At 42.1% G+C, this 23,422-nt stretch overlaps 2 protein-coding genes across 2 annotated transcripts; both read left to right on the top strand.

The window, feature by feature from the left end:
- The first annotated feature begins 2,233 nt into the window (after positions 1–2,233).
- On the top strand, positions 2,234–6,538 carry LOC134445017 (tripartite motif-containing protein 16-like). Its single transcript, XM_063194158.1, has 6 exons — positions 2,234–2,866; positions 3,665–3,763; positions 4,040–4,273; positions 4,504–4,657; positions 4,746–4,805; positions 5,529–6,538. Exons 1-6 carry the CDS (start codon positions 2,270–2,272, stop codon positions 6,047–6,049), a joined length of 1,665 nt encoding a protein of 554 aa, XP_063050228.1. The 5' UTR covers positions 2,234–2,269; the 3' UTR covers positions 6,050–6,538.
- An 11,654-nt stretch (positions 6,539–18,192) lies between these two features.
- On the top strand, positions 18,193–22,796 carry LOC134446201 (tripartite motif-containing protein 16-like). The gene is made up of 6 exons (XM_063195514.1): positions 18,193–18,789; positions 19,400–19,498; positions 19,728–19,961; positions 20,038–20,188; positions 20,277–20,327; positions 21,601–22,796. The coding sequence occupies exons 1-6, from the start codon at positions 18,193–18,195 to the stop codon at positions 22,122–22,124; spliced, it is 1,656 nt and encodes a 551-aa protein (XP_063051584.1). The 3' UTR covers positions 22,125–22,796.
- The last annotated feature ends 626 nt before the right edge of the window (positions 22,797–23,422 follow it).

Genomic DNA, 23,422 nt, shown 5'->3' with positions numbered 1-23,422 from the left:
AGAGATTTTTTTTAGGAAGGGGAGATAGGTCAGAATCGTTAGGTGTCCATAGAAATCAACGGTGAAGATTTGTAACGCAAATATGGCGTCTACCCGCACATCTCCCGCCTTTCTGGTAACAAGAGCCAATGTGCCTGCTGAGCTGCGTTGCCAGTGATCCAATCATCTGGCTGCATCGGCGCACGCGAAATTATGCACATGCTCAGTTCTGAAAAGCCGTTGCTCTCGTACCGTTATGGAACTACTGCGCCTGCGCGCTGTCAAAAAAAAACTGAGAGAAAAGTGGCTTACAAACCTTATTTTGACTCGTATGACACAACCAAGTAGTCTAGATTGATCAGTTTTTCACGGTCGTTTCAACCATATGGTTTTCACAACCGCTGGGTTCCCCTCTGTCCTATACTCAGTTTCCCCATTCATTTTTCCCATTGACTCTCAGATCTGGTCTACTTAATCGCGAAATAGCACTCCCAAGGCGTCACCAAGATGGCCGCCATATGTCCCGTCTCAATCTAAACTGTCTCTGCTTATAGGCTAGGCCTGTCACGATAACAAATTTTGCTGGACGAGAAATTGGACAAGAAATTATTGCGATAAATGATAATATTGTCTTCTTGGTCATTTTCAAAAAGTATCATGAAAATGGGATACATTTTTTTAATTTTGAAAGCGTCGCAGCAGGGGGTGCTAGATAGGTAGATAGAGAGATAGACAAGGTAGACAGACTGAAAATTAAAATTACACCAACGTGCACCAACGTTAAAGCATCATTGTGCAGAGTGAAATGTGCCCATCGATTTTCAGTCTAAGAAAGAGTGACGAGGAAAACAAAGAAGCAAGCAATAACTTATGGTGGCAAAAAAGTTATCATGCTTGTAAAAACTTATTGTAGGATATATTGACTTATTGAATATTGTGACAGCCCTATTATAGGCTACCATTACTGTAGCTGCCCCCTTGCACGGCCGGGTGAGGAATAAATCTAATTTCGTTGTGTGCAGTATGCAATTGTGTGCTGTGGAGGTGCTGTGTCACAGTGATATTGAGAGTTGGAGTTTCCCAGTTGGGCTTTCACGCATTACCTGAACTTGGCAAAAATGCAGTCACTGGTATAACTGATCATTTCTTCTATCACTTCATCTACTTCTTGATAATCCAGCAGGTACGACCGATGATGCCTATTTCCCTCAGTTTTCCTATTTCCCCCAAACAATCGGAAGTCATGATGATGGTGTTGTGTAACGCAGACACCCACCCACCAACCCACACACACACCAGTGGTATTTGCTGGTACCGCAAAGCGGTAGGCTTATTTGCTGGTATTTAGAATGGTTGGTGGGGCTGACTGTTGCATGGCTGTGACTCACATGAACACACACACACACACACACACATACCTGCAGGGGCGGATCTAGCCATTTGGGGGCCCTATAGGCGAAATGTCAACATGGGGCCCTCAAAAGTCATTATATAGACATAAACGTCTGTGATTTGGTGCTATTTAAGTGTTTTGTATCATATATCGTCAATTACATAACTGACAAAGCCTACTTTGTATGTGTTTACTGCAACTGGTGTGACAGTTGGGGCCCCTGTGGAGTACAGATTTGGTCGGGGCCCTAGGCAGTTGCCTAGGTTTGCCTAATGGAAAGTCCGCCTCTGCATAGGCTACCTGTCTTAGTAACCTACTCTAACTTATAAACGTGACTTGCCCTGTGCATATGGACCACTCAGCTCAACATAGGGCAGCTTTAACATGATTTACAGCAAAGGTAGAATACGCACCAACTCTTCTAGAAGAGACGTTATTCATTTGGAAGCTTTTTAAAAACTAGAACAGGCAGGTGTTGGTGTTACTCGCGTTCGTGGAGGCGCATTTCTGCGCAGTCCGCGAAAACAGGATGTAGAGCTATTCTGCTTAGAAAAAATAATTTGAAGTGGCGAAGAGGGCTGTCGCAACAACGCGCCGTCACGAACGCAACCACCCTGTCTCAGGTGGCAACATATCCCAGTGAGTTTCGCGCACCGGGCAACTCCCTCTTCACAGTGCAGTCAGACAAACTGGCTAAGATTTTGTGGCGGGGAATGGCGCAACATTGTTTTACCATCTTAACTCTTCACAGCTAGGGGAACAGAACAAGAGAGCAGGGTGCAGTTGTGACACCATGGCCTGGCCCCGCCCATCGTTGTGACGCGCGCAAGTCAACTCAACTTTCTTCCTTGTGTGAAAACAGAAAGTGAAACGCGGTCAGGGAAGGCGTTTGTGAGAATGGCAGAGGCAAGTGTTTGGAGTAAAGACCACTTCAGCTGTCCAATCTGCCTGGATCCACTAAAGGATCCAGTGACTACTAACTGTGGACACAGTTTCTGTAAGGACTGCATCGCAGGTTGCTGGGACCAAGAGGATCCAAAGGGAGTCTACAGCTGCCCGCAGTGCAGACAGACCTTCACTCCAAGGCCAGTCTTGAGCAGAAACACAATGTTGGCTGAAGTGATGGAGAAGCTGAAGCTTCTGGGAGTCCACTCTGCATCTGCAACTGCACCTGCTGCCCAATATGCTGGGCCTGGAGACGTGGAGTGTGATGTCTGCACTGGGAGAAAACGGAAGGCTGTGAAGTCATGCCTGGTGTGTCTGTCCTCTTACTGTGAAACTCACTTCGGAGTTCACAATGATCTAACCCTAGGCAAGAAACACAAAGTGATTGATGCTACTGTTAAACTAGAGGATCTTATCTGCTCTCTGCATGACAAACTGCTGGAAGTCTTCTGTCGCACTGACCAGACCTCCATATGCATGCTGTGCGTAATGGACGAACACAGAGGACATGATACAGTTTCAGCAACAGCCGAGAGATCATATAAACAGGTAAGACATTATTTAGGCCTATCTCATTTGCAGTGTTGGGCAGTAATGCATTACGTTTTGCTGTAATGTAGTAATGTAAGGCATTGCAGGGCAAAAAGCTGTAATATTTACAATGCTAAATAATTCCTGAGCAAAGTGTGGGATTTATGAACATGTGCTTGTGGTAGAAACATGAGTGGAAGAAACATGAAATTGCAAATAGGGCCATAGATTTTCCACCTATGCTGTAGATGTATTGCTCTACAAATACAGCAAGTTGACATTACTCATCTCCCTTCATTGTTGGTCATTGTGTTTCCTGATCTGAACTCACTCAAACATGAATATTAGCCATAAGATGTAAATATTCACAGGACAGCAAGGCATAAGTAAGTACACCCTTGCAATCAATAGGTTTTAACCCTCAGTTAGTCGCAATAACCAGATGTGTCCTGTAGTTGTAGATCAGATTAACAAAACAATCTGGATGCATCTTGTCTCCCTCTAACTTTACAAAACTGCCTCTCTTCAGCAAGGTTTCTGGGATGTCTGGAGTGAATAGCTTTCTTGAGCTCATGCCATATCATCTCAATTGTTTTTTTTGTCAGGGCTTTGACTGGACTATTCCAAAATGTGTATTTCATTGTTATGAATCCATTCTTAAGTTGATTTTCTTATAAAATATGGGTTGTTGTCCCATTTTAGCAGCCATCCTCTTGTCTGCTTCAGCTGTGTGACAGACTACCTCACGATTTTTCCTCTAAAATGTCTCAATGTGAAATGTGAGATGCATTTCTGAACAATTACTCTACATTTTAGGAGGGAGAGTTTCCAGCAGCTCAGATGAGATGTAAACAAAGCATCCAGGCAAAACAGGCAGAGGTCCACAAACTGAGATCAGCTTTGAAGAATCTCACGGTAGGTTGGAACCGTCTTATTTGTGCCAACAGAAATTACCGTAATATAGGCTGATACCATACACCCGGGACTTGAATCCGTGACCTTACAGTTCACACATCAATTTGGCATGGGAAGAACAGTACGATATCACTGAGCTAGGCCCAGACCGATAGCTCAGCGATACAACATCCATGAGTCTTCAGGAGGTTTACTAATGTTCTATCACCAAACTCTGCTAGGTGGCATCTGGTCTGATATTGTACCTTAATACTTTTCCTTTTCTGTTTGTTGCAGATTTCAAGTGGAAAGGCAGTAGCAGACTGTGAGAGGACCTGTAAGGCAATGATCAGTTTCACTGAAAGACAATTTTCTGCAGTAATAAAGTTTATCAGGGCTCATGAGGGCACTGAGAAAGATCGAGCTGAAAAGCTCCTTCATCAACTGGAACAAGAGATTGGTGAGCTTAAGAAGAACGATACAGAGCTCGGACAGCTTCTAAAGACAGAAAATCATATTTATTTTTTGCAGGTAACATCACTTAAACTCTTCTGCTGTGGCTCGGTTAGCTATGATATGCCTGGGAACCCGGGTTCGATTCCAGTTCGAGGTCATATCCTGATCCTTCCCCCATCTTTCTCCCATTCATTTCCTGTCGTACTCCTTAGCTGTCATGTCTTTATTAAAGGCATAAACACCCAAAAGTATCTTTAAAAAGTTAAACTCTAAACACAACCTAACCTATACAAATCTTTTCCCAGCGTTTGCAGTCTCTCTATGCCAGTACCAAAGCTGAGTTGCCAACCACTGTGATTCTCAATACATCCTCTGAAAATGTTCAGAAAATTGTCTCTGACATACACAACGTATTTACGGATTCCACGAAAAGAAATATAACTATATTGGCAAAGCATGGTATGTATTCACTTCGTTCATTTCTGGTAATATGAGGAATATTGCATGAATACGTCACACGTTTCTATTTCATCTTTTACTTTTACAGTCAAGGATATGAAGATATTCCTACCTGATGAGCCCAAGACCAGGGAAGAATTTCTAAAATGTAAGTTACATTCGCAATGCATTATTTACTACAATGCATACAGTAATACAGTATCTGAAAAAAGTGAGAACACCCTCTTACATCGTAGGGAGTAAATTAACTCTTCAAGGATATAAGAGAGGAACACTTGTCTTTGAGTTGTCTTCTGTAACGATAACCATTTACTACCCTGGAAAAAAGAGGTTATTTCTTTGTTGGTGTCTTTTTATGGTTGAATAGAGAAACCTCTTTCAGTGCCATGTTTACAGCCACTGAATTACAAGACAAACAAATGAAGATATTAATAACAAAGCATTTGTGATTGCACAAATTATTGCAGGATTATCTGACAGAATTGAAGGGGTGCCAATACTTTCGGCCAGCACTGTATATATCCAACGCAATCCAAGTTGTGTTAACACGAAATATCTGCGGTGGCGGTCGGGGCAAAACCATTATATCCACCAGGTTCCAGGCATATAGCAATGTGACATTTACCTTTTTTGTTGAGTTTTGAATAAGATGGAGTTTTTGCTTGATTCTTATGGAAGGTCGTACATGGTTGTGATGTGAGCAAAAGGATTTTACATACATTTCCATAAAATATTAAAGTAAATGAAACGAGTAATTTAAAGAACCTGTTTAGTGGTGTTTTGGAATCTTTGTTTAGAGCTCTCTAGAATTCCCTCTCTAGTGTTCCCTCAAACCGGGATAATTTTATAATGGCCATTTTATCTTTCTTAGATCGCAAACAACTTACTCTGGACTCCAACACAATCCATCCAATGCTCTGTTTGGGAAATGAAAATATAGAGGTTTCAAGGGCTTCAGCTCCGCAGCCATACCCAGACCACCCTGAGAGATTTGACAGCTGGCCACAAGTGCTGTGCAGTGAGGCTGTGGATGAGCGCAGTTACTGGGAGGTGGAGTGGGAAGGACAGGGTGTGAAGATTGCTGTTGCATATGGAGACATCAACAGGAAAGGATGGGATACTGAGACCCTATTTGGGTGCAATACGCATTCTTGGTGTTTAAACTGTTCAAGCTCAAATTCCTACTTCCAACATGATAGTGCAGAGATGGTCCTATCAGCACCTTACCTTTCCAGGATAGGTGTATTTGTGGATCTTAATGCAGGCGTGCTGTCCTTCTACAGTGTCTCTGATACAATGCAACATCTGCATACAGAACTTGTCAGCTTCTCCAAACCTGTGTATCCTGGGATTTGGGTTGATAGTGGATCAAAAGTGGCCTTTTGTCTGTAAATGTTATCACAGGAAATGTTTTTTTATTTGATGGACAGTGGTTAATACAGGCAGCATGCTATACAGTATGTTGAATGTGCGAAGATAAAGTTTTGTCACAATGCACTGTGGTCCATGTTGACATGATCATCTACAAATGATTGACGATAAAAAGCGTGTGGAGGTTCCAGTTCCACATGCCCTCTGCTCCCCCTTGAGCACCTCCACACTGAGTATGTTGTATGTGCAAAGATTCGGTAGCACTGGAGGTACTAGCACTGAAAGCTTAAGCTTAAGACTGTAACCACATGCGTGTGTGATGATAAAATACAGTTGTTTCACTTCCATCATTAAGAGAAAAGTATAGTATTGTAAGACACACAAACTGTTATTATGGGAAACCTTATTGTGAACAGATTGAAAAAGTAAAAGAATATGTTCTTTCTTGGCTTTAAGCTTGTCCAATTATGTTTAATGTGAAGATGAAATAAAGCTTGTTTTGCAGATTTCTCCTTGCAGTGTCTCATGGACTTTTTCCAAAATGGTGTGTGGTAAAGTAGCGTAGATGGGGCAGTATTCACTGATCTTCAGTGACAGAACTAAAGGTTTTATTCAGCCGTTTTAAGAAAATCATTAAGACAGTGGTGGTTAATTTGGAAGGTGTCAAGAGGTTATGTCTTTGTTGGTTCACTGGTGTCTTTTTTATGGTTGAAGAGAGAAACCTCTTTCAGTGCCATGTTTACAGCCACTGAATTACAAGAATAGTTATAGTTAAGTGCATACAATTATCAGATGTCCGGCCCTTGTTGAAGTGACCTGTGATGATGTTTTGGTGTCGAATTTAGAATCAAGATATTTAAATCAGCAAACAGATCCAAGGATTCCACTGTAATAAAATGCCTATTATAAATGAGGGCAGTCATAGCGGTTAGGGTATCAGACTTATAGCCTAAAGGTTGCCGGTTTGACTCCCAGACCGCCAGCTTGGTGGGGGGAGTAATTAACCAGTGCTCTCCCCCATGCTCGTTCATGACTGAGGTACCCTGAGCATGGTACCGTCCTGCCGCACTGCTCCCTTGGGGCACCATTGGGGGCTGCCCCCTTTCACGGGTGAGGCATAAATGTAATTTTGTTGTGTGCAGTGAACACTTGTGCCTTATCCACAGCTTTGTACGCCATAACAACATTTGTTTGGTGCAATTTATTGGGCACATTTAGATATTTGCTACAGAGCTACATTTATATGGCCAATGTGAAGTTCTAATGTAGTTACCATGGAGGTAGTAGGCCTGTAGTTACACAGGAGCATGACCTGACAAGCAAGTGCAACCCTTCTAATTAACCTCTCCTTCCACTAGGAGGAAGATGATGTCTCTCTGCCTCTCTCTCTCTCTGTCTGTCTCTGTCTCTCTCTCTCTCTCTCTGTCTGTCTCTGACTCTCTTATGACATCTAGTGGCTGGTGTTGGTCAGAACAACCCAAATGGTGATTGTCACAAGGGACACACAAAGACAGAACAGAGGGAAAGGGTGTGCTTTGCTGCTGTAGTTGCTAACATTCTTCATACAGTTACAGTTATACTTTTTTGTTTGTTCCAAAGGCATGGAATGTAACATGCATAATAACATATGTCATGAACATCAACTGTCAGCGATTGGTCAGGGCAATTTCAACCAGAGCTGAGCTCACTCTTTCCATCCAAGTGCTCCAGGGCATCGGGGGTAACAGACCAAAAATGAATTACGGAGTAATTAATGTGGTCTAGTAAAACCAGGCTAGGAATGTGCAATGCATGTACATGAAAATAAATGTAGGCCATGTCCAAGAGATTGAATGTTCAGCTCAAAGCAGGGCCTCAGCCCATAGTTGCATAATAATGTAATTTCAACTCTTATCGTTGCAGTAGTCTAGTTAGACAACATACGGCAGCATAAATTATAACATGTCAGCCAAACACAAGTTTTGATGTTCAACAAAAAACAATATATTACTCATCATCGTATACACCTCCAGAAATAGACAAGCTAGACGAAGAACACACAAGGTTTTTTTTTCAGTCAGAATATAATTGTTGAATACAATTATTTAGCATTTTTAATGTATTATTGTCCAATCTTTCTTTTTTATATGGGTATGTACCAATGGGAGTCTTATTTGAATTGGACATCGAGTCTGGAAATAAAGTTGATGATGATGAACACCATTGTAGTTTATAATCAGCCTTTATAATCAGCTGCACACAGGCAAAGTGGACTCAGTTCAGTTGCTCTTAGTAACAGTCCATAACTTCACTATCACCATCTTCTCTTTACACAGGGAAGAATTAGCATACATCGTTTTCTCCATGGAGGGCTCTTTACTCATTACTAACTGACTTAATTTGGGTAAAGCAGGTACGTGCTGCTAAGAAACACACACACACACTCATACTATAATCTAGGAACGTGCCAGAGCATCTTTGAGTGACATGTTGCTCATTGTAGATGATGTGTAATGAAGACTGCCATGTACTTGGTGTATTGAGTTCTGTCATTTTATGGATAGTTGTCAACTGTTCTGTTACAAAGCATAAATTCATGGAACCAAGTCCATAATTCCCCTAAACTATACTTTACTCCCAGGGCTGGATTAAGCATGGTTGTTGCACGGATCATAAGGATGATTAGTTGATTAGACTTCTACATTAACTGGGATAAAATGTGTGTGGTGGTGTGTAGCAAATAGACTGCACTTACTATTGCGCTGCTCCACTCATCCGAGCTCTTAAAGCGCTTTACTTTATTTGACTCATGTTGGGAGTGGGTGGCATACAAGTTACCCCTCTGCCACCAGAGCAAACTGGGGGTTGTATTTTGCTCAGGGACACATCGGTGTGGTTTGACAGAATAAGGCTTGAACCTGTAACCTTCTAGTTACTGAACAGGCTCCTCGACCACCTGAGTCATCACCACCCTAAGCACTGTCCTTAACCCTCCAACGACCCTTTATCTAGGAATACGTTGGTGTTGTAAATGTACCTGTAACTTGCTGTAAGCCGTTCTGCAAAAGAGCACCAGTAAAATGTAATGCAAAAATAGGATAACTCGCAAACTATACTGGTGTATGTGGGGACAGTATGCAGTAGAGTTGAAATGGTAATATTACACTTACAATAGCTGGTTACTGTCTTGCGCTGCTGGTATAGATAGCTGGACTAGTGCTGGTGCCTTGTGTAGCTTTCAATACACAGCAGCAGGAGTTGGTTGGGCTTGACGTGCCAGTGTTCTGACAAACGGTACATTGTAAAAGCATCCTACAGTAGGATGTTCTGTCAGACGTGTATGTAAAACGGTCCTATCCTACGATGGGATACTGTCAGACATGTCTGTGTTCAACAACTTTTCCAGATTTCCCAGAAAATGTCCTTGTTCCTACATGCTTTGCAACGTGCAACAACACTGTCAACATTGTTACAACAAAAAACACCCTCTGTCAAACGTCAGAGAATATGCTTCTAGCCCTATAGGATGTCCTGACGATTCAAATGCTTCTGGAAAAAAGAGCCTTTATCTGCCCCCTACACGTGGAACAAGCTTCAAAAGGACCTGCGAATCTTATACTCCACTAAGCTATGTGAATATATTCACTCAATAGAAAAAATAGAAAGCAAAGAGGTGAGCGGTGAACCATTTCGCTGTGCATGCAGACGGTCAACACCATTATCAACTGATATTGCCTATTCAATCGTGTGATAATATCCGAAGTGGGTGCATTTGAGACGAGAATTCAAGACTCACACAATGGTTAGGAATTAGCATCAGCATTAAAGGTGCACTGTGTAGAATATGTCCAGAATGGGTACTGCACCTATGCTGCTCATTGGAACTGTGCTGCCTATTACCAAATATGATCTTTTCGTCAATATTAACTAAATAATAATGAACAAATATTTACTAGTATAACCAAAGTACAGTAAGTTTTGCAGCTAAAAATGTCTATTTCTGGAAATTCAAAATGGCGGACCATGGAGAAGATCCCCCTTTTCATGTATGAAAAGTGCAATTTCCCCAATCATAATGAATACTTAGAATTTTGGTATTCATGAAAAAGGCAACATCCATGAATGGGTAGCATGAATTCTGTAAATAAACAACAAAAAAGTAAGACATCTAATAGTGAAAGCCCATTGGGAAACTCCAACTCCCATTGTCATTGTGACACAGCACTCCACAGCACACAAGTGAACACAAGTGAACACAGCACACTGCACACAACGAAATTGCATTTATGCCTCACCCGTGCAAGGGGGCAGCCCTCAGTGGCGCCCCATGGGGAGCAGTGCGGTGGGACGGTACCATGCTCAGGGTACCTCAGTCATGGAGGAGGATGGGGGAGAGCACTGGTTGATTACTCCCCCCACCAACCTGGCGGGTCGGGAGTCGAACCGGCAACCTCTGGGATGCAAGTCTGACGCCCTAACCGCTCACCCATGACTGCCCAGATAAGCACATTGGCCAGTCAGCACTCCACAGCACACTGCACACAACGAAATTGCATTTATGCCTCACCCGTGCAAGGGGGCAGCCCTCAGTGGCGCCCCATGGGGAGCAGTGCGGTGGGACGGTACCATGCTCAGGGTACCTCAGTCATGGAGGAGGATGGGGGAGAGCACTGGTTGATTACTCCCCCCACCAACCTGGCGGGTCGGGAGTCGAACCGGCAACCTCTGGGATGCAAGTCTGACGCCCTAACCGCTCACCCATGACTGCCCAGATAAGCACATTGGCCAGTACGGGGATACAATATAGGCTGCCGCAGAAGGATTATCCCTTGTATCCCAGTAAAGTTGCTCTGCTCTTGTTGAGAAGCCTTATTTGAATCTCTCTCTCTCTCTCTCTCTCTCTCTCTCTCTCTCTCTCTCTCTCTCTCTCTCTCTGGCTTTATGTGTATTTGTCTGGAAGTAGATATATGCATTATGGTCATGGCTAGGCCTGTGTCCTAGACTGTGTTTTATTGTGATGTGACACATTTTTGTGCCTATACTATGTATACTATTTGGATAGGATCACAATTAATTTGTAACATTGGCTGTTCTGGGCAATCGATATGTTTGCACAGTGGCACCCTTAAAAGTTGATCATGTGATTGTAGGGCAACTCCCCCTTTGACGGGCCTTAATAGGTCACTGCAGCCCAACTTCTCCATTTGCACAGGTCGAAGACTTTACAGAGCTGAATCTTCAATTAAGGTAAATGTTTCCCCCACTGGTTAATACAAAAGTATTTCTTAAGTCTTGTAACATGTTTCTTTGTGAATGTGTACTTAGCAGTACATTATTACTTCTCCAAAGGACTTGCAGAAGCCATCCTGACAAAGTCATGACAAGGAAGCTTTTCATTATGGTGAGTTACAAAGTAAAGATAATGTCATGAATTTGCCATTTTCCCATATATATCGCAATTTGTAACCTTAGCAAAATTACTTTTCTTTGGAGCTTGGAAACATTTCATTGTTCTTCCAAAATTCTTCTTCAGCTTTTGTCTGATATTCTGGCTCCTGCTTTCTTTACATCAGGCCACAACTGACATTTTTTTTAGGAAAAAAAGCTAAACATTTACAAATTAGAAAAAAAAACTGCAGTTGCTTACAGCTAAGGGTATTTTCACAGTCTCCTGTAAATGAATTGATCTCAGTCAACTAAAGGCATTTTCACTCGTTGGTCCTGTTTGTGATGCCATATGCAGCAGCAATCTGCACAGTGTACATGCACACTTCACCATTAGAAATTTCTAAGTGCCTCCTCTGGAGACTGCTGCCTCCTGCGCCATCACGAACGAGCTAATTGTCTCTTTCAGCCATTGAACCTAACTAAAAAAATGTGGCTCAGTGTTTTCTGTGCATATGTGAATGCTCAAAACCGTACCCAGACCGCTCAGAATCGAACCGTCCTGTGACTTTTCTTTACAAGAGTTATTTTTCTGTTCACTTTTTGGTTACAGTTAAAGGGTTTGGTTACACTTAAAGGGTCCCATGTAAATGACGTTAGTTTTGGAGAGAGAGGTTCGCACACTTAAAATCCTTTTTGTTTCCATTTATTACTTCATTAATTCTCTTCGAAACGTAATCCAGCCATGAAATAATAAAAGAAAACAAAAAGGATTTTAAGTGTGCGGACCTCTCTCTCCGAAACTACAGTCAGCCTTTGTCCTGCACCTTTTCCTGGGATGTGCACAATCTTCACCTTCAACTCCCATGTAAATGACACCAATGTGAAGAACTCTTGTCTATTAGTTCAGTTTTTGGTCCACGTTTCCAGAGGGCAATTTCTTCTCATTTTAGTGCAGTTCGCTTTCACACTGTATTATTTTGCAAGTGGACCCAACTCTGTTGACCAAACACACTGAGGTCGTTCAGCTATCAGTGAGAAAAAGCATGCTAACTATTATAATTCATTTTAATATTACAAGTATTTCTATCAAGTACAACAAAGGGCAAAGTGTGTAAGGCTCCGTGTAAGTGTTGCTTAAGATGTAAAAGGTATGTGGAAATACCCTTACATTAAAAGACTCCTTAAGTCATGAAGTAGATCTGAATATTGGGTTAACTGATTTAATACTCTTCAGAATAAAATAACTAAGCTCATCGATGGTAGCTTGTTGAATGATCCATTGTCTGTTTATGGATGCTCCTCCTCTATGTACTCACCTGAATGTTCAGTCTCCTGAGATATTATTTTAACCATCAGTAACTTTTTAAGTATCTTTTAAGTATAAAATCTGTAACTTTTGAGTATCTCTGATTTCATATTTTTTACACCACAGCTTTGTCTTCTCATTGGAGAGGTTCATTGTTCACCACCACCCCCAGGACATTCACCAAGTGGGTAAAACAATTTGAGAAGAAATTCACAATTGGGTGAAGTGTAATAATATAATAATAACAATAATGATAATTTGAAACTTCATTTGAGTGAAATGTCATAGTACTAAAGTCATCACTTAGGCCATATTGCATAGATCATCTACTACTTTACACAAAGAGGTCCAAAGAGTTGTAAAAAACTAAATGTTTAAAGGGGAAATTAATCTGCACATGTATGTCACCTAAGAAAGGACAGCGACTAGTCATGATCATTTTACTGGAGGTCATTTCTGATGTTGAACTTGAAAGTTTGGGAAATACTACTTTCATATTTCTACTTTACTACTACTACTAGTAATAATAACAAAACTATACTAATATTGATATTTTTGTTTTACAGATTCTCCAGTTACAAAATTAAACAATGCAGTAAACTCTGAAGAACACCAACTTGAAAAGCGTGCACCCGAGCAGAAGAAATACGACCATGTTATTAACAATGGGCTACACCATCTTTTTGGGGACATAATGAAGGAATTTTATGAACGGTTAAATTTAGGTGTACCTGACACAGTAAAAAATATTGGCATCTTCAAGGACAGTGGGATTAAGGAGTCTCTAACAGCTTTTGGCCCTGAGAGTAATGGTGAGGGTGATCAGAATGCAGATGTATTTGGAAAGAAGAAATTGGATTTGGTTAATAAATGTGTAACATATCTATGCCACATCCTTGCAGGGACAAAGCCTGATCAACAAGATATCCATAAGTTTGTGAATACTTTTGTTGAGCAGAACTCCTATATTGATGAAAAAGCTCGTCAGAGGTGGAATAATGACGAACAGGTTAAAAACAATTTAAAAGAAGTAAGGACTGTGCTGAAGGGCATTTTTGATAATTGATCATGGAGAATTTCTTAAAACAGAAAACAAACCTGAGGGTCAGTGTAACAAATAGTAATGTAATGTTCCAGTTATCTGGTTTGACATTTTTGTCCATTAGTAAAATCAATCTGTTATTGATGTCCTGACATTTTGATTATACTGTAGCCTACATACATTCACCTGTATATTGTTTGAATTATGAGACTGGATGTATGATTCAAATAAAAGCCTGATCTGTATCTCTGTCTATACTCTCTGGTCATGGCAATAAATCCTGGTAGCCTAAATACTGGTGAATGAACTGAGTCTTGTATTTTTGTGCAAAATTATAACTCACACAACACATGCATATAGACAACTCCTCAAGGGCATTTGCCTAATAGGGCTCCCTTGAAAAGACTATCTTAATACAGAACAGACTTCAATAGAGGTTGGGCCAAAAAATCAGGATTCGTTTGAATATTTGTGTTTTTTAATCTAAAAGTGATAACGTTACAAATGCATTTATAGCAAAGTTGCCTGTATGGGTAGGGACCTGATGTCATGCAGAAGTGTTGGATGGAATACAGTACTATCATGAACCGTTGCACAGCAATACAGTAAATGCTTCTACCATTTAATAAGCAGGTTGGTAGCCTTTTTACTTTTCTATTACTTTACTTCTGTCACCTCCATCAAAGACTACAAAATTAAAGTAGATCGTAAAATCCCACGGCGGCATCCAACCTACCTACCATGAGGGAAAACACCAGGGCCATAGTATTCATGCTCCATGCCGGGCAGCACGACGGGCCCCCTAATCTGTCACCACCCAGGGACTGCTTCATCATCTTCTTGTCTGGGTTCAGAGCTACAGGGCTCATGGGTGGATGGAGGTATCCAAAAGCAGTGGGAGGATGAGGGAGCCGGAGAGAAGGCAGGCCGGCAGGCTAGCTTGGAGTCTGTGGATGAGTGGATGGAGTGGGTGGATGGGATGGGCAGGCAGGAAGGACTAGATAAGCTTTTGGAAGAACTGCACACCGACAATGAGTCAGCGCAGCCAGCCACAAGAAGCAACTGAAGGAGAGAGGAGGGAGAACGAGGAATGAGAGAGTATGGGAGGAGTGGAAAGGGTGACATAGAGGGAGAGAGAGTTGAGGGGGATAGAGTACATGGGAGAGAGAGAAGAGGGGGAGAAAGTGGAAAGAGAGATAGTGGAAGGACAGGTTAAAGGAGAGGGAGAGAGGAGGAATTAAGTTTGTGGAAAGGGAGAGGAGAGGAGAGGGGGGTGGAATACACAGAGGGGCAATAGTATTTGTGGGAGAAGAGGGGGAATAGAGTTTGTGGGAAAGGAGGGGACTACAAAGACGTGTGATGGAAGATAACCTATTTTTCAGGGTGCTGAACTCTACTCCTCGCGTGTGTGTGTGTGTGTGTGTGTGTGTGTGTGTGTGTGTGTGTGTGTGTGTGTGTGTGTGAGAGAGAGAGAGAGAGAGAGAGAGAGAGAGAGAGAGAGAGAGAGAGAGAGAGAGAGAGAGAGAGAGAGAGAGAGAGAGAGAGAGAGAGAGAGAGAGAGAGAGAGAGAGAGAGAGAGAGAGAGAGAGAGCTCTCATATTGAATGACAGATCAATTAGTCAATTAGTCCAAAAATGAGAATGGGTGCTTAAAAGAGAAATATTAGACTAGGACCTCAAAATTTAAATAGGATGTTCCATTATAATTGCACTTTTTATTTGGCCAAACACCTTTTTGTTTGTTTAATTCTCTCATAGGTTCTGCGCAAGTCTGTGAGCTTATTGTTCAACAGATTCCACACAAAGTGGACGTTAGCCTACAGAGGGTGAACATGTGAACATAAGTTGTCTTGTTGATAGGCCTACTGCACATTGAAATTATAGTCTCTTGATAATTTATAATTTATAACTTACTACATTTAAATGGAGAAAAGAGAATGCGACAAGGGTTCAGAACGAGACCACACAGCCAAATACTTCTTCCAGTATTAGGCTATTATGTTCAAGGGTGTAGGTTTGGTTTGAGCTTTGTTGGGAACCCCCCCCCCCCCCCCCCCCCCCCCCCCCCCCCCCCCCCCCCCCCCCCCCCCCCCCCCCCCCCCACCCCCCCCATAGGTTTTAAGTGACTCAGTCAGTGGGCATTCCATGCTCGCTGCGCAGACTGCTTAACAATGCGCCGTCACGAACTTGGCCACTGTCTCAGGTGGCAAAATATGAGTTGCGCGCATCGTGATAGTGATGGAATTTTGCCTCTTTTCTGAGATGTGGTTCTTTTGGCTCTCCTTACTACGGGGAGCCGGCTCTTTTGGCTCCCAATCGCCTCCACAGACATATGTATTTCTCACTTAGTTTCTGATCTGCTCCTATCATGTTTCTGCTCCTTGGCTGCTGTCTGTAACCCTTGCCGATGCTCATTATACATCTTGGCCAAATTCAGACAAAGGTGTATTCAGGCACCGACAAGCAGTGGCGGATTAAGAAATTATGATCCCCTGGGCCAGACACTGTCTTGGCCCCTCAACACCCCCCACAAAATGCACCTGGTAATTGGACATGCTAAGAGAAATGTACATAGTGCACACAGCTAGCAGGTAATTGCACACGATACACACCAGCTTTTCCATGCTATAGAGTGGGACAGGACTATAGCTCACTCACTCCCTCAGATTTGAAATGTTGAGATGACAAAATTAATGTCACATGGCCACGCATGTCACGCTATGCTAAGATTACTACCCATCATGACTGAAAGCCCAAAAGCATAATTCTTAATGCCGAATCCACCAAACAGTAGGTAGGCCTACACACAACAGTCATTTTTGTAGCAACCACAATCAATGGTAGCAACTCATGAACTCAAATAATTGGAAAGATGATTATTGCAAAGGTGGTTTTGAATGCCGGTTTGGGTTGTGGCCATGGGGCCAAGTTGGCCTGGCCCCTTCGGGCCTCTGGCCCTTTTTTCCCCCTTGGGCCCCCCGACCTCAGACCTGACTTGGTCTATGGGACTACACCAGTTCACTATATTGTACACTGTACCCTATATTGGCTGGCACATGAAGCACCTTGGAAAGATTATTATTGTGAAGGTGGTTTTGGAGGCCGGTTTGGATCGTGGCTGCGGGGCCAAGTTGGCCTGGCCCCTTAGGGGCCTCTGGCCCTCTGGGCGCCCTTTAGCCCCCAGACCTGGCTTGGCCTAGGAACTATAACAGGTCATTGCACACTACGTATATTGGCTGGCACATGAAGCAGCTTGGAAAGATTATTATTGCAAAGGTAGTTTTGAAGGCCAGTGTTGGTCGTGGCCTGGTCCCTTGGGGCCTCTGGTCCCCTGGGCCTGGGCCCGGTAGGCCCTTGAATTAATCCACCCCTGCCGACAAGGGGAAAAAAACATTCACTCTGTGAAAATTGCAGAGCATATGCGCAATAAGAGGGAGGGAGATAGACAATGAGGCACTGGAAGACCATGACAAAATTTAAAAATAAAACAATTCGGCTCCCAAAACTCTAATTACGCTTCATTTCAGTGAACCTCTTCTAGAAGAGTTCTTATTCATTTGGAAGCATTTTTTAAGCTGGAACATGCAGTTGTTGGTGTCACTGGTCGTGCTCGTGATGGCACATTTCTACCCAGTCTGCGAAATTAGGATGCATCATTTCTGGTTAGAAAGAAATGCATTAAAGTGGGCAGGCTTGCTGCACAGATTGTGCAACAATGTGCCCTCACGAACGCACCCATCCTGTCTGAGGTGGCAAGTGGCAACATATTACCAGTGAGTTGTGCATACCGGGAAGACAACTGTCTGTTCAGTGCAGTCAGACAAACTGCCTAAGATTTTGTGGGAGTCGGGCAATGGCAGAAAATTGTTTTACCATCTTAAAGGATAACTTCTGCCAATTTCGACATGCAGTTGTAATGCTCACACTACCCCGGACTTGTCAGTACCTGAGATTTTTTTCTTCTTCAGCCTGCTCCGAGATCCTGGTCATTGTAATGGGGGAAGGTATTTGTTTACATTTCAGGAAAAACTTCTTGATTTATTCCCAATAACATCCAAAAGGTTATGCAACACCACCAGACAACTAACAAACAGCTATACCTTTTGGGATAATATTTGGAGTAGGCCTATGTTAAGAAAATTTTGAACGTAAACAAAATCTGCCCCCATTAGAATAGCTCAGATCTTGGAAAGGGCTGACTTGAAAAATGCAGCATCACCGGGTAGGCTACTGACAAGTCAAGGGCAGCGTGAGCAATACAACAGCATATTGATATTGGCAAGAGTTATCCTTTAACTTCACAGCTAGGAGAACAGAGCAATAGAGCTAAGTGCTGTGTCACCAAAGCCTGGTCCCGCCTGTCTCAGAGGCACGTGGAAGTCATCTGAACTTTTTCTCTTCCTTGTGTGAACAAGTTAGTGAAAAACGGTCAGAAAAGGCGTTTGTGAGAATGGCAGAGGCAAGTGGTTGGAGTCAGGACCACTTCAGCTGTGTAATCTGCCTGGATCCACTAAAGGATCCAGTGACTACTAACTGTGGACACAGTTTCTGTAAGGACTGCATCGCAGGTTGCTGGGACCAAGAGGATCCAAAGGGAGTCTACAGCTGCCCGCAGTGCAGACAGACCTTCACTCCAAGGCCAGTCTTGAGCAGAAACACAATGTTGGCTGAAGTGATGGAGAAGCTGAAGCTTCTGGGAGTCCACTCTGCATCTGCAACTGCACCTGCTGCCCAATATGCTGGACCTGGAGACGTGGAGTGTGATGTCTGCACTGGGAGAAAACGGAAGGCTGTGAAGTCATGCCTGGTGTGTCTGTCCTCTTACTGTGAAACTCACTTCGGAGTTCACAATGATCTAACCCTAGGCAAGAAACACAAAGTGATTGATGCTACTGTTAAACTAGAGGATCTTATCTGCTCTCTGCATGACAAACTGCTGGAAGTCTTCTGTCGCACTGACCAGACCTCCATATGCATGCTGTGCGCCATGGATGAGCACAAAGGACATGATACAGTTTCAGCAACAGCCGAGAGATCATATAAACAGGTAAGACATTATATAGCTCATAGCCTACGACTAGTTGTTTTGTAGACTATAACCAGTTGAACTGAAATGTGATACTACTAAAAGGCTCACATTTTGACACATTAGTGTAGGAGTTAATAACAGATAGCAAAACTGCCCAACAAGGAATAACTATTTTTGATATGGTCATTGTCAGTGGTGTAGTCTTTGTGGTGGTATATAGGCCTACTGTATATCTGTGCTATTCTAAATAATAGATCAATCCATTTTAGGTTGGTATACTGAATGCCCTGAAATTTTATTAGGATATCGCAATTATAAAGCACAATAATGCACACGATAAAATCATTTCCTGCTTGAATTATAAGCAGCTGGGAAGGCACTTTGAGGGGAATAGTGTGTGTGGACCACCAGTCTAAATCTCTTACCATAACTGCCACCACAAGGAGAGTGACTGAGTGAGAATTAAAACGAAGTTGGTGCTCTTACCATGTTGGCGCTGAAGGGAGCATTTTTTGTAACTGTAAGTTCTGTATAATACATCCTATTAATATGGTCTACTAGGCCAGGCATGTAGGCCTGTCTTTATATCTCTGTGTGTAACATTCTCAACAATTACTATACATTTTAGGAGAGGGAGTTTCCTGCAGCTCAGATGAGATGTAAACAAAGCATCCAGGCAAAAGTGACAGAAGTCAGTAGACTGAAATCAGCTCTGAATAGTTTCAAGGTAAGTTGCAACCGTCAGCTCAGAACATATATTTACAGTGGCAATTACTATGGTAAAGTATGCATTGAGATACACATTTGAATGGGTTGCAAATATTTTTTTGTTTTCGTAGAACCATGAAGCATTTTTTAGGACTGATTAACTGATTACCTCCGTCACACTAAGCATTCATTCTGGTGAATGGTCAGATATTTTAGTTATATATTTTTTCTCTTTCTGTTTCTGGCAGATCTCAAGTGGGAGAGCCGTAGCAGACTGTGAGAAGACCAGTAAGGAAATGATCAGCTTCATTGAAAGACGATTTTCTGAAGTAATAAAGCTGATCAAAGATCAAGAGATCACGGAGACGGACCAGGATGAAAGGTTTATTCATCAGCTGGAGCAAGAGATTGCTGAGCTAAAGAAGAAGGATGCAGAACTCGGACGGCTTCCACAGACAGAAAATGATATTTATTTTTTGCAGGTAACATTCATGACACATTCTAGTATTTTTCAGAAAATACAACCCAACTGACACATGCCTACCAATCCTTTTGTAGGTTATGCAGTCAATTTGTTCCAACACCGAAGCTGAATTGCCGACCAAGTTTTTCATTGCATCCTCTGAAGAGACTGAGAAGGCAGTCTCTGAAATGAATGAAGCATTTAAAGATTTAATGAACAGTAAAATGTCAACATTGATAGAACGCGGTATGTACAAGTATTCTTTTTGTTTATTTCTGAATATGAGGAATATCATCTGAATACATCAAAAGTTTCCTGTTTACTTGATTTACAGTAACGGATATGAAGGTATTCCTACCCAAGACCAGGGAAGAATTCCTAAAATGTAAGTCACATTTGCAACAGAAAGATGGAAGAAAGACCAACAGACAGAGGGATGCACATGTATTCAATCAAGAACAATGTGTGGAATAGTAATAATCTTATATGTATGCATTTCCATTATGTAATATACAGGATCTCATTAAGTACACCCTCTACAGCAGGGATGTCAAACTCAGGCCTGGGGGCCAAATTTGGCCCGCGGAGCCATTTTATTAGGCCCGCGAGACCATTTCAAATGTCTATTACAGTTGTCCCACATACACCATTAATGTATAGCGCAACGACTTTAACATGAAATTTGCTGTCACAGGATGTGCAGACACATTTTAACTTACAAATATCATGGGAAAGAGTTTATGTGCATGCATATGAAGTATGAAGTGCATGTATGCACAATTTTAGTCCATTTTCAAAAATAATTGTAGAATTCGACCCGCGTCTTCGTTCCAGATTTTGATTTTGGCCCTCAGTCAATTTGAGTTTGACACCCCTGCTCTACATTGTAGGATCGATTTCCCGAATCTCTTAGGAAGACAAAACATAGGCCTACTTGCTTTCAAGTTATCTTGTGCACCTACGTATTAACATTTTCTGCCCTTGGAAAATGGCATTACTTACATGCATTTTGCATGGATACCAGAAATCAATTGTGACACTTCGTAATTGAAAGAAGTTTTCTTTTATTGAGCTGTGTTGCTGAAACACTGCAATATGTATAATCTGCATGAAACAGCTGTTAATTTTCACCACCTTCCATGACATTTTAAATAGTGTTTATTAATTGCCACCATCGGAGAAGGTTGGGCCAGATGTTGCAATGACCCAGTCTGACTGTCTGTCTGTACTTCAGGTGGAGTCAAACATGTCAATCATCACATGTATTTGGCAAGGGAGGCAAGTGGCTACCTCTGATTGCTCAGTGATAATTTTACGATGATCATTTTATGGGCAGTCATGGGGAAGTGGTTTAGGTGTCAGACTTGTTGCCCAAAGGTTGACTCCTGACCTGCCAGGTTGGTGGGGGTAGTAATCAATCAGTGCTCTCCCCCATCCTCCTCATTGACTGAGGTACCCTGAGCATGGTACGGTCCCGCCGCACTGCTCGCAAGGGGCGCCATTTAGGTCTGCCCCCTTGCACAGGTGAGGCATAAATGCTTTGTGTGCAGTGTGCAGTGTTCACTTGTGTGCTGTGGAGTGATGTGTCACAATGACAATGGGAGTTGGAGTTTCCCAGTTGGGCTTTCACTTTTACGCTTTCATTTTATCTTCCTTAGATCGCAAATCACTTACTCTGGACTCCAACACAATCTATCCATGGCTCTGCTTAAGAAACGGCAAAAGACATGTTTCATGGACTACAGCTAGGCAGTCATATCCAGCCCATCCTGAAAGATTTGACAGCAGGCCACAAGTGCTGTGCAATGAGGCTGTGCACGGCCGCAGCTACTGGGAGGTGGAGTGGGAAGGACCGGGTGTGAAGATCGCAGTCGCATTTAAAGACATTGAGAGAAACGGGTCTGGTACCAAGACCTTATTTGGCGGCAACACACACTCTTGGTGTCTAACCTTATCAAAGTCACATTTCTACTTCCAACACAACAGCACAGAGATTATCTTGTCACCATTACCTTACCTCTCCAGGATAGGAGTGTTTGTCGATACTAATGCAGGCGTAATGTCCTTCTACTGTGTCACCGATACAATGCAGCATCTGCATACAGAACTGGCCAGCTTCTCTAAGCCCATCTACCCTGGGCTAGAGGTAAATAATGGATCGAAAGTGGCATTTTGTCTGTAAATTTTATTACAGGAGATGCATTTTAAGGGTGAACAAATTAGATGGACATTAGATGAATGTGTTTGCATTGCATTGTGTATTGTTTTTTTAAAAAAAACTGTGACCCCATGAATATGCCTATGTGACAATAAAACACATTCTATGTCCATTTCTTTCACTTTACTTTCATCATCAAGAGGAATTTATTGTATTGTAAGACACTCAAACAGTTAGGCCTATTAAGGGAAATCTTGCTGTTTGTAAATCACAACACAGCATCAGATGTTAACACATTGAGAACGTAGAATTATGTTCTTTCGCAGAGGTGTCAACAGTAAAAGTAAAAGTACTTTTGTGATGTAATTACAACACTAGCACATGGCATTACATAGCTGTTACACCATTTACACCATTGTACCTAATGAGATAGATAGACTGTGTTGTTACTGAAAAACACTGAAAACCTAACAAGGACCCAACACGAACTTGATCCAACCAGTGCAGAGTAGTTCGGTGATCACAAGAAAAGTACACAGGTAAACTGGTAAAACAGTTGAAGTGACTTGAAGTGATGGAAGTTTGTTTCTTTTTTTCACTTGTACTTTTACTTTTGACACCTCTGTTCTTTCATGGCTTCTAATAGCTTGTTTTAGTATGTTTAATGTGGAGATTAAATACAGTTTGTTAAGCAGATTTATTCTTACAGTGTCTCTTTTTTGTTCAAAACGGTGCGGTAGCCTAGATGGGGCCGTAACAGAACTAACAGTTTCTTTCAGCAATTTTATTCAGAAAATCTAGGGCTATAGGGTTGGGAGGTGTCATTCCTATGTCTGTTCTCTGTTGGTTGTGTTTTCTTAAGTTGGTCTTTCCGTGCAGTGTTTACAGCCACTGCACTATTTGAATAGCAAAAGACAGATGTCCACCCAATCTTGAAGTCTCATATGATGATCTTTCGGTTTCACATTTAGATATTTAAGTTAGCAACACAGACCTAGGATACCTCCACAGACCTAGCCTATATAAACTTTATTCTAAGTCTGTGGTCAACAAACGGGACCAATGATTCCGATGTAATAAAATGCCCTATAGTCTAGTCGTGATTTCATGAACCCGGAAATGTTGAGTACCTTAAAGTTTTATTGCAGAAATATCATCTATGGGCCTAATGGATAGAATTTAGCTTGGTTGCCCAAAGTTGCACTTTCAGCAATTTGCATAATTAGCATAAATATATTATTATGGTAAGACTACTACAGGTGAATAGCCTGAACGTTTACAATAATAGATATCAGCATGAAACTTCCTCAGTTAATTATTGA

Source organism: Engraulis encrasicolus, chromosome 3 (genome assembly GCF_034702125.1).
Source record: "Engraulis encrasicolus isolate BLACKSEA-1 chromosome 3, IST_EnEncr_1.0, whole genome shotgun sequence".
NCBI lineage: Eukaryota > Metazoa > Chordata > Actinopteri > Clupeiformes > Engraulidae > Engraulis > Engraulis encrasicolus.
The sequence above is the reverse complement of the archived record's forward strand: the minus strand, read 5'-3'. Positions and strand labels throughout refer to the sequence as shown.

Excerpts from the sequence above, each read along its gene's own strand:
- LOC134445017 (XM_063194158.1), top strand. The coding sequence starts at position 2,270 with ATGGCAGAGGCAAGTGTTTGGAGTAAAGACCACTTCAGCTGTCCAATC. Across the intron at positions 2,867-3,664 it reads CCGAGAGATCATATAAACAG|GAGGGAGAGTTTCCAGCAGC; the intron begins GTAAGACATTAT and ends TCTACATTTTAG. Across the intron at positions 4,806-5,528 it reads CAGGGAAGAATTTCTAAAAT|ATCGCAAACAACTTACTCTG; the intron begins GTAAGTTACATT and ends TATCTTTCTTAG.
- LOC134446201 (XM_063195514.1), top strand. The coding sequence starts at position 18,193 with ATGGCAGAGGCAAGTGGTTGGAGTCAGGACCACTTCAGCTGTGTAATC. Across the intron at positions 19,499-19,727 it reads CAGCTCTGAATAGTTTCAAG|ATCTCAAGTGGGAGAGCCGT; the intron begins GTAAGTTGCAAC and ends TGTTTCTGGCAG. Across the intron at positions 20,328-21,600 it reads CAGGGAAGAATTCCTAAAAT|ATCGCAAATCACTTACTCTG; the intron begins GTAAGTCACATT and ends TATCTTCCTTAG.